Source organism: Galeopterus variegatus, unplaced genomic scaffold (genome assembly GCF_000696425.1).
Source record: "Galeopterus variegatus unplaced genomic scaffold, G_variegatus-3.0.2 Scaffold410, whole genome shotgun sequence".
NCBI lineage: Eukaryota > Metazoa > Chordata > Mammalia > Dermoptera > Cynocephalidae > Galeopterus > Galeopterus variegatus.
The window spans coordinates 571,803-583,594 of NW_007726521.1; the positions used below are offsets into that span (position 1 = coordinate 571,803).

Genomic DNA, 11,792 nt, shown 5'->3' on the forward strand with positions numbered 1-11,792 from the left:
AACCGGCCATCCCTATATGGGATCCGAACCCGTGGCCTTGGTGTTATCAGCGCCGCACTCTCCCGAGTGAGCCACAGGCCGGCCCCAAATAGACTTTATTTTTTAGAGCAATTTTAGGTTCACAGCAAAACTGAGCAGAAAGTACAGAGTTCCCATATTCCCCCTGCCCCTACAGATGCAGCCTCCCTCACCATCAATATTCTGCACCAGAGTGGGACATTTGTTACAATAAATGAACCTACGTTGACAAGTCATTGTTGCCTGAAGTCCGCATAGCTTCCATTAGAATTCACTCTTGGTGTTATACGTTCTACAGGTTTGGACAAATGTATGACATGTATTCACCGTTATAGTATCATACGGAATAGTTTCACTGCCCTAAAAATCCCTTGTATTCTGCCTATTCATCTCTCTCTTCCTCCTGCCTCTTGGCAACCATTAATCCTTTTACCGTCTCTGTAGTTCTGCCTTTTCCAAAATGTCATATAGTTGGAGTCATACATTATGTAGCTTTTTCAGATTGGCTCTGTCACTTGTAATATGCATTTAAGATTCCTCCATGTTTTTTCATGGCTTGATAGCTCATTTCTTTTTAGCACCGAATAATATTCCAAGGGATTGGTATTTCTATTTCACTATACAGATGAAGAATCAGGCATAGAAAGGATAAAGAACTCTCCTAGGTACAGCTTGTACAGCTCTGTCTGACTCCAGAGTCCGAACTCGTAAACATTTTACCATAGCCCTGAAGCCCAGAGAAATTTGGTTTCCATGATGCAGTTTGTCACATGACAGAGTTGGGGTACAAGGAAAGCCAAAGCAACAGAGCTAGGCACAGAAAGTATCCACAACTGTTGGTATAGCAACAAAAATTAAAAGCCTAGGGCCGGCCCGTGGCTCACTTGGGAGACTGTGGTGCTGATAACACCAAGGCCATGGGTTCGGATCCCTATATAGGGATGGCCGGTTAGCTCACTTGGGAGAGCGTGGTGCTGACAACACCAAGTCAAAGGGTTAAGATCCCCTTACCGGTCATCTTAAAAAAAAAAAAATTATAAACCTAGGATATAAGGCTTTGTTTCAAAAGTTCCAAATATTTAGTTTAGATTTTAAAAATGCTATATACTTATGAAATTCTGGTTTAGCACACTCTCTCCTTTACTGGTTTGAGAAAATGTTTCTTTTCCCTGACCCTTAATTTTATTGTCTTTCAGATTCAATCTGGGTGCTGGTGCCCAGCCACTCCAGTGCCAATGAAGTACATCCTGGTCACTGGTGGGGTCATCTCAGGCATTGGTAAAGGCATCATCACCAGCAGCATTGGGATGATTCTAAAATCATGTGGACTCCGAGTTACTGCCATCAAAATCGACCCCTATATTAACATCGATGCAGGCACTTTTTCACCTTATGAACATGGTATGAAAGAGAACCATTTTCCCCCTTAGAAAGCACTAGGCTAAATTGGAGATCTTTCTTGTATTTTATGTAATTTCTTTAGGATGGGTTCCAGAAGTAGAGTGGCTGGATCATATCGTATGTGAATGTTCTCACGGTCATTGATACATTTTTCAGATCGCTATTACCCCAAATTAGTCAACCCTTTTGGAAAACATTGTACCTTTTGCACTATAGATTATGTTTTGTTTTATTTTATCATAAAGGTAATATATTTCTCTTAACATTTCCCACTGCCTGGAGTGCCTATTATTAATATTGACATTTTGATGTATATACTAATTATTTAAAAGAAAACATTACCCCATATATACTGCTTTTTAAAAACTTCTACACACAAGCAGAACAGTGCATAATTCCTAAGTATACATCTTGCTGAGTTTACACTAAATGAACATACTGTGTAACCAGTCTCTGATCAAGAAACAGAAAGTCTTTGTGTCCCATGTCTCTTTCTACGTACAACCCCCAGGGTAATCGCTATCCTTTTCTAACATCATGCATTAGTTTTGCTTGCTTTTGAACTTTAAATGAATCAATTCTTACAGTTACACCACTTTCTAATCTCAATTTTTAACTTAATATACTGTGGACATATGAGGGTACTTCAAAACCTTTATGGAGGGCTGGCTGGTTAGCTCAGTTGGTTAGAGTACGGTGTTATAACACCAGGGTCAAGGGTTCAGATCCCTGTACCAGTCAGCTGTCAAAAAAAAAAAAGGGTTCATGGAAAACAGAATTAAAAGATAATACGAATCTTTCCGAGAACATTTGGAAGTACCCTTGTATTTATATATTCTATACTGGACAGAATCTATACAATAATAGGAAATACTTTTAAATTTACTGACATTAAAAATAACACTGTGATGGAAATCTTTAAGATTTAGATCTTTAGGGCCGGCCTGTGGCTCACTTGGGAGAGTGTGGTGCTGATAACACCAAGGCCACGGAGTAGGATCCCACAGAGGGATGGCTGGTTAGCTCACTGGGTGAGCGTGGTGCTGACAACACCAAGTCAAGGGTTAAAATCCCCTTACCGGCCATCTTTAAAAAAAAAAAAAAAGATTTAGATCTTTATTTTTTATTTTTATTTTTTTAAAGATGACCGGTAAGGGGATCTTAACCCTTGACTTGGTGTTGTCAGCACCACGCTCACCCAGTTAGCTAACCAGCCATCCCTATGTGGGATCCTAACCCGTGGCCTTGGTGTTATCAGCACCGCACTCTCCCGAGTGAGCCACGAGCCGGCCCCAAGATTTAGATCTTTAAACATAGATTCCTAGGCGCAGAATTTCTGATTTGAAGAGTAAGGATGTTTTTCAGTCTTTTGATACATGATGCATATTGCCAAAGGTTTTTAGGTTCACCATCCCTGTCTACAACTCTGAAATCCAACAAAGTTCTGAAAATTTTAAATTCTTTATAAGTTTATGGCTACAGTGGTTTTTCAAAATTTCTGAAAATTAAAAATTCTTCATATGTTTGTGGCTATATATAACCTTTATTTCACATTATTCCACTTGGAATGTGTTTGATTATGTGGTGCTTTTGGGGTGTTTTCTATTATATGGAATGTGTCCTATATGAGGGTACTTCAAAAAGTTCATGGAAAATGGAATTAAAAGGTAATACGAATCTTTCCATGAACTTTTTTTTTTTTTGGTGGCTGGCCGGTACAGGGATAGAACCCTGAACTTTGGTTTTTATCAGCACTGCGCTCTCACCAACTGAGCTAACTGGCTAGCCCTCCATGCGCTTTTTGAAAACCCCTTGTATTACCTTCCTATAATCTGAAAAATTCCAAATTACCACTTCCATCTTGTCCCCAGGGGTTTTCCGATATGGATTGTGGATCTGTACCACTTTATATCCTCATCAAGCAGCATATAAGCAGGACTGTTTCTTTATACCATTGATGAATTATTTATTTTATTTTAACTTCTCAATATACATTGTAGTTGATTTTTGTGACCCTTTACCCTTTGAATATTATTTTTATTTTTATTTATTTATTTTTATTTTTATTTTTTTAAAGATTACTGGTAAGGGGATCTTAACCCTTGACTTGGTGTTGTCAGCACCACGCTCTCCCAAGTGAGCTAACCGGCCATCCCTATATAGGGATCCGAACCCTTGTGCTTGGTGTTATCAGCACCACACTCTCTCAAGTGAGCCATGGGGCCCTGAATATTATTTTTAAACTTTACTCATCTGAGAGTAAACAAACAATAAAAGGGTATCTCATTGTTTTGATTTAGATTTCTCTGATTTTGATTTTGTTTGTGAATGACTTATTGAAGTCTGTGATGGATTGTATTTTTGTTTGAAAATATCACCCAATAGGGTAGTTAACTCATCCTGGTTTATTTGGAACTTTCCTGATTTTAACTGTGCAAACCAAGGAGGTTGGTTACCCTATTTGGCTACGTGATTCCTTTTGCCCTGTGGAATATTATTGAATGTGTCATATGCCTGGTTGAAGCAGAAATGTTAAATGCAACTGTATGTGGTATCTCAGTCTCTCCTATGCTTCTGCCATGAGAACAGCCTGCTCCATGTAGGCATTTCTCATTCAGCTTGGGTCTTGGAATAAGACTCACAACTGATCCAGAGCCCCCACACAACATGAGGGAGAAATAAATAAACCTTTTGTAAGTCACCAAGATTTTGGGGATGTTTGTTATGCAGCAAAATTGACCAATGCTATGTGTTACACCAATTTTCTTTGGATTTATTTATTTTTTATGACTTTTAAGAATACTTCATGTTAAGTATATTAACCTATAGTTAATAATATGTATATATTTTTACCCTGCTTGAAATTTTTTTTTTTTTTAAAGATTATCACGGGCCGGCCTGTGGCTCACTCGGTAGAGTGCGGTGCTGATAACACCAAGGCCGCGGGTTCGGATCCTATATAGGGATGGCCGGTTTGCTCACTGGCTGAGCGTGGTGCTGACAACACCAAGCCAAGGGCTGAGATCCCCTTACCGGTCATCTTTTTAAAAAAAAAAAAAAAGATAAAGATTATCACATCCATTGCCAATAGCTTTAATTTTAGGAACCAAACTTTGGTAGAATTCCCCTTTCTTTGGGGCCGGCCCGGTGGTGCACTGCTACAGTGCGCCGCTTGGGAAGCGGGTGGCGCTCCCGCCGAGGGTTCGGATCCCACGTGCAAACCGGCGGCTCACTGGTTGAGCGAGGAGCGGGGGCAACGCCGAGGGTTGCGATCCTGTTGCCGGTCCCAGTCCGGTGCGGGCGCGACACTGAGGGTTGCGATCCGTTGCCGGTCACGAAAAAAAAAAAAAAAAAGAATTCCCCTTTCTTTTATTTATTTTTTTATATGTTGATCAAATCAATATTACTAGCACATATCTTGTCACAAATCGTACTTGTTCTTTATGCCCCTTGTCCAATCTCTCCCCATCCCCCTCTCCTTCCTCCCTTCCCCCTCTAATTACCCTAGATTTCTTCTCTCTTTCTGAAAGAGTAATGGTTACTCTGTTGATTTGTTGCCCAGATGATCAGTCCAATGCTGAGAGGTGGGTTCAGGTCCCCAATATTATCATAGACCAGATGCTGCTTCTGTCACTCTGGAATTGGCTTTGTGGAGAGAGACATCCTCTTCTTTTCTTTGGTCCCTGCTGGTGACTCCCCTCGTGTCAATGCATTCCAGTGGCTGGCAGACCATCTGCGTGGTGGTTGTGGCATCTAGCCACTTTCGTGGCAGCTGTGGTTATTGTGGTGGCTGTGGTGGGCCACCCACATGGAGGTGATATTTTTTGCATGTTCCTTGGCTCTGGCGGTGTGCCTGGTTGTGTGTGGGGTGTCCAGTCCCTCGCTGCATGCCTCAGGACCCTGGGCAGGCCCCAAGGTGCTGGTGGTGTGCCTGACTGTGGGACGGGGGTCTGGTCCCCGGCTACCCTGCTTGAAATTTGTCTTAATTTTACGTCTGATAAATTCCAATTTACCATTCATGTGATTAAATGTATCCACAGTTTCCTTTATGGTTTCTGCCTTTCATGTCACCTTCAGGCTTCTCTGCTCCAGGTATATTTAAATATTCACCTATATTTTCTTCTTGCATTTTTACAGTTTCATTTGCTTTTGCTTTAACATTGTTAACACATCTAGAACTTAATTTGGTGTGAGGTGAGTATGTAACATAATTTCTTTCTGATTAGCCAACTAGTCCTAATGGCATTTATTAAAGATTTTATTCTTTCTCCATTGACTTGAAATACCATCTTTTTAAAATTCTTTTTTGGGCTGCTGGCAAATACAGGGATTGAACCTTGAACCCTGGACCTTGGTGTTATCAGTACCACACTCTAACCAAGTGAGCTAACAATCTAGCTCTCATCTTTTATTACATATTAAATTTCTGCATATACTTAGGTCCGTTGTCAGCATCACGCTCACCCAGTGAGCAAACCGGCCATCCCTATATGGGATCCGAACCCGTGGCCTTGGTGTTATCAGCACTGCACTCTCCCGAGTGAGCCACAGGCCGGCCCTAGGTCCGTTTTTGTATGCTGCTCTGTTCTGTTGATTTCTTTGTTTATTGCTGCAGCTGTTCAAGTAAGTCAGGATTGTCCTAATTATTTTTTTATTTTTTATTTTTTTGGCAGCTGGCTGGTATGGGAATCCAAACCTGTGATCTTGGTGTTAGAAGGCTGCACTCTAACCAACTGAGCTAACCGGCCAGCCCACTATTATTCTTTATAGGGCTTATTTATTTATTTCTTTTTCTTCTCGGTAATCTCACCTGTTTTTCTTCCAAATTAACTTTAGTGTCATTGTCAAGTTAAAAAAAAATCTGTTGGCATTTTAATTATAATGACATTGTATTTAAAAAACTCTTTTTGAAGACCTGACATCTATGGTTTATTTTTCTCTTCTAGAAACAAAATGTATGCACACTTTTAATGTTTGTTAATTTAAAGTTTTGAGACCTTTGCCATATATCTGCATTGTTGCCAGACTGGATTTGGCCTAAATTAACTGAAATTTCAGAAGTCAGCTTCCAACCCTGCCAAAAAAAAAGTGTGTCAGAAGTTAAGATGATCAAAGGAAAAATACTTTTCCATAGATTGATGATTCCTGATTTATATGAGAAAGTGGAATTAGAACTGGAAATGGTATTTAGGAAACACAAACATTTTGCAATTTTATAAATTTCTCTTTTGTCCTGAAAGTGAATCGTCCAGACCACACTTATGTACCTTATAAGGGAGACATATATGAGGATATAAAAGCTTTCTGATTAGGTTTGTAAGCTAGTCAGCCTCTTTTGCTATGAACATTTAGCAGTAGCAGTAAATGAAAGAGTTTCCTTAATCAGGGAGAAGTTCAGTTTTTACCAGGTGGCTTTAGAACATATGACTGCTAATCAGTACCCTCAAGTGACAATGGAGATCCAGAGACATGTCAAGGCAGGTGCTGAAGTCCACATCTAGATTCTTTATCATAGGACTGTTGTGCAGGTGGCTTATCACACACACTGACTTTTTCTGTCACTTTCACCAAGTTGCCTCATGGGCTAGCTGTGGCTCTGCTTTGTCATCTACTACCTAATTATGGCTTTAATCAAGATGGAAATCAAGTAAAATTTATCTTATGCCAATTCCACAGTCTAGGATACTGATGCTTTGAAGTAAATTGCTGTTTGTTTTTAAAATTGTTCTTTTAAAGTCCTATTTTCATGTGGCATATGCTGAGTTTGGAAAAGCTAAATCTTGAAGACAGAATTTCAGTAAGATTAAAAAAAAATACCGTAATAGGATACCAGAATTTTTCCCATGCATTTTCATGGATAGAATTGAATTGTTAAAATTTCCCCATCAAAATAAGGAGGTGGTGATAGAATATGGCTTACAGATACATCTTTATGAAAATGTGTCCATCTTTTTTTTTTGGTGGTTGACCAGTATGTGGATCCGAACCCTTGACCTTGGTGTTATCAGCACCATGCTTTAACCAACTAAGGTAGCCCAACTGGCCAGCTCATGTCCATCTTTGAAAAGTAATCTATTGGAAGCACATTTGTAATTTTTACATTGCCTTTTTATCATAGGTGAAGTGTTCGTCTTAAACGATGGTGGAGAAGTTGATTTAGACCTTGGAAATTACGAAAGATTCTTGGATATTAATCTTTATAAAGACAACAACATCACCACCGGGAAGATATATCAGCATGTGATCAATAAAGAGAGGCGTGGTGATTACCTGGGGAAAACAGTACAAGGTATCATATTCCACAGACATTGTGGAGCCCTGTGCGCTGGCACCTGCACGCTGCTCAAAAATAGAAGTGAAAATGTCGAGGTCCCTGAGCTCTGCAAGTTCTAATCTTTTCTAAATCCCTGCATTTTTTTCTTTTTCGTCAAAAATGTCCAGTTCATCCTCCATGTTCCCTACATGTTCCCGATTACATTTCCATCACTCTGTTTTTCTTTTTTACTAATATTATTGTTCTTTGTAGTCCATGTATCTGTCCATGTCTCTCTCTTTTAGCTTTGGTTTAGAAAAGCCACGGAGAACCCTCTATTCATCATCTTTACCTAACTGGAGTGCAGAGTTTTTTGTTTTCTCTTTTGTCTGTCTTTTATTTAATATGTTCTTTTTCTCCTTTTTTCTCTTATCTTCTCATGGATGATGATTTCCTGATGTCCTTTGAAGAAGAACAGCATTGGGGAGGGACTGGGGATTGAACTGGGGTGGCAGGCATTATGGTCTGCTGATTCCTGACTCTTCTCACCAACCCTTTGCCTTAGGTGGTATGATTCTCTTTTGTCTTAGAAGAAACCCCCCTGGCACCCTCTGAAGTCTTGTATCCCTGTGTTTCTCTGTGGTAGGGTAAATGGGATAATTCCCCATCCCCTTTACATCACTTTCAAGTTGGAACCAGCTGAGAAATACACATAAGCATGAGACAGATGGTGACCAAAAGATCAGCTGTGCTACAGCTGAAACGGGACTGTGCTTAGATCTCAGCTACAACTGAGTTTGTGAATAGTTTTTCCCAGGGGTAGGTCTTGGGAAGACACACCAGAGGGAGAGTCGCTGCCTCACATCTGCCACGTCCCCATGATAGGGAGACCCGACCCCGGACCCCTAGTCCCTGAGCTGCCCACATAGAAGCAGAGCCTGGCAGCTGGGGGCTGGGTGGGCATGCACAGGTCACCGATCGGAGAGACTTTTTTTCTGCCTCAAGAGAGCAGCAGGCGCGGTAGAGGCTTCCTGGAGGCCATCGTTTGTACTTTCTGCATCAAGTCTGGAGGCTGTGTTGAGTCCCCAGGAGCCTGTAGTATGTCATCTTTTTGTCTGTTCAGCTGAGATCAGCAGCTGCGGGCCTGTTTGCCACCACTGAAGAGACCCCTGGGTCCCACGTGCCTGCAGACATGTGCCTTTTCGGCCTCTTCCACTGACATTAGTAGCCGGGGTCCGCTGACCCCCGCTGGGTCCCCTCATCAGCACGCCCTCGGAGCGGCCCCCTCCCCGCTGCCCCAATGGCTGGTGTTCCCTCCAGAGGCTGCGGGCTTGGTGGGTGCACCCCGGGGGGCTGCTCTGAATCCCTCCTCCCCGCAGAGTCCAGCATGCAGCCTGCTGGGCTGCCCTCCTGCCCAGTTTTTAGTTGGCATTATAGTGTTTTCTGGTTTCATTGAAGGTGGCACTTCTTTTTAGTGGTTCTTGTTTTCTGTGACTGGTTGGTTTAAGAGCAATGGACTAATACTGAAGTGATGGAGCCAAAGTTGCATCAGCACGTGTTGATTTCAGTGAGGGAAGATAACAGCATGAGGACCACAGCTTGTCTAATTTGTGGGGGACTTTGGAGTTGTTTGGGAGGTCTAAAGTACCTTCCTGGGCCGAGCCCGTGGTGCACTGGGGAGAGTGCGGCGCTGGGAGCGCAGGGACGCTCCCGCCGCGGGTTTGGATCCTATATAGGGATGGCCGGTGCGCTCACTGGCTGAGCGCGGTGTGGGCGACACCAGGCCAAGGGTTGCAATTTCCTTACCGGTCTCGAAATACACACACACACACACACACACACACACACACACACACACACACACACACAAATAAAATAAAGTACCTTCCTTTCTCATGAGCATGAAACAAGCTTTTGTGGTAATTGTCATTGCTTCTTTCCACAGTTGTCCCTCACATTACTGATGCTGTGCAGGAGTGGGTTATGAATCAAGCCAGAGTGCCTGTGGACGGTAATAAGGAAGAGCCCCAAATATGCGTCATTGAGGCAAGCATGGAACTTTTCTTTATAAACTTATATCCTTTTGGGTCTTTAGGCATCTGATATTAATTTATTCAGCAAATACACACAGAGGGCCTTCTAGGTGCCCGGGCACTGGGCTAGGAGGTGGAGTTACAGCAGGTAGAACATAGATGGTCCCTGCCTTGTCATCACAAGTCATGGGCAAGATTGGCATTAGGCATTTACTCCTGGGGGAGGGGGGGCGTGCAGTGCTCTGCAGACCGATCAGTCGCTTATAAAGTCAATGGGAGGGCCTTCTCTGTGCCCGGGCTTAGCATGGGCAGTCTCTGCCCTTGAGTAGCTTGCAGACAGCCCTGTCCACACATGACAGAGTGCATTCTAGTGCATGCTAGTTGAAAAGTATTTGCAAAGTGCTTTGGAAGTAGAGAGATACTGAGTTAGGGAAGTCGCATGGTAGAGATGATTTGGAGGTGGGAAGTATTAGCTGTTTAAAGAAAGAATGTAGTATTTCAACTTGCCACTTGTTCACTGCTTTCGAAGAGAATGAGAATAACATCTGTGCCTTCCTCATCCAAATGTCAATTGAATTAACTGCCAGGCAGGAGAACAGAATCATAAACAGTTTGGTTCCTAGAGTCAGCCTGCCCAGGTTCAAATTTCTGCTGTGACCCCTGAGCTGGTATATAGCTCAGTGGTTAAGAGTCTGGAGCCAGACTGCTTGGGTTTGTAGCCTAGCTGGGTCACTTACCAACTGGGTGACCTTGGGCAAGTTTGCTTAAAACTTCTCTGTGCCTCAGTTTACTTATCTGCTAAATGGGGATAATGATAATACTTAACTCATTGTTTTGAGGATTAAATAAGTTACTACACTCAGTGCTTAGAATGGTATCAGAGCATAGGGAGTGCTCTAAAACTCTTAGCTAGAGGGCCAGCCCGTGGCTCACTCGGGAGAGTGTGGTGCTGATAACACCAAGGCCATGTGTTTGGATCCTATATAGGGATGGCCGGTTCGCTCATTGTCTGAGCGTGGTGCTGACAACACCAAGCCAAGGGTTAAGATCCCCTTACCGCTCATCTTTAAAAAAAAAAAAAAAAATTCTTAGCTAGTATTAAGATGTCTGTATGACTTTTGGCAAATTACTTCTCACAGCTCCAATGTACTCATCTATAACAATATGGTAATCATGTAATATCGTTACACCAACAAGATGATAATAATAAGGTTGTTGTGAGGATTAAATGCAATAATATAAAGCACTTGGCAATGTCTGGCATTTAGGAAGTGCTCAATAAATACATGTTAGCTGCTGTTATTGTCATCATTATAAGTGTTAGCAGATAGTACACTATGTAGAAGATCCATTTTGTTAATAGTAGAGCTGATACTTAATATAAATGCGCTATATTATCATATATTAACTGTATATTGTACTACTGTAATAGTATGGCTGATAAACTTAACATAAATGTGTAATGTGGTGTGCTATACGAAATTTTCTCCTCTGGTGTTTCTTCCTTCACAATTTTTACCGAGAAAAGAGAGAGTGTTTCCTTATCAATTGGTAGCTGGCCAGTACAGGGATCGAACTCTGGACCTTGGTGTTATTGGCACTGTGCTCTAACCCACTGAGCTAACTGGCCAGCCCCTGGGAGTGCTTCCTTTATGCTTTTTTTTTTGGCGGCTGGCTGGCATGGATATCTGAACCCCTGACCTTGGTGTTGTAACACCATGTTCTAACAAATTGAGCTAACAGGCCAGCCTATAATTTTTTTTAAATTGGAGTATAACATATACACAGAACAGTGCACACGTCATAGGTATATAGCTTGATGAAATTTTTTTTTTTTTCCTTTTTTTTGTCTTCTTTTTTCGTGACTGGCAACGGATCGCAACCCTCAGTGTCGCGCCCGTACCGGACTGGGACCGGCAACAGGATCGCAATCCTCGGTGTTGCGCCCGCACCTCGCTCAGTCAGTGAGCAGCTGGTCTGTATGTGGGATCTGAACCCTCGGCGGGAGTGCCGCCGCGCTCCCACCGAGGGTTCGGATCCCACATACAGACCAGTTCCCGCTCACTGGCTGGGCAAGGGGTGGGGGC

General features: G+C 42.3%; 1 protein-coding gene across 1 annotated transcript in view; it reads left to right on the plus strand.

Annotated features, from left to right (window-relative positions):
• The window catches only part of CTPS2 (CTP synthase 2), a 105,091-nt gene that overhangs the window by 5,764 nt on the left and 87,535 nt on the right, over positions 1-11,792 (plus strand). The window contains exons 2-4 of the mRNA XM_008568448.1: positions 1,215-1,419; positions 7,538-7,708; positions 9,618-9,718. Coding sequence (XP_008566670.1) covers positions 1,254-1,419; positions 7,538-7,708; positions 9,618-9,718 — 438 coding nt within the window. The 5' untranslated portion in view covers positions 1,215-1,253. The remainder of the gene's footprint in view (positions 1-1,214; positions 1,420-7,537; positions 7,709-9,617; positions 9,719-11,792) is intronic.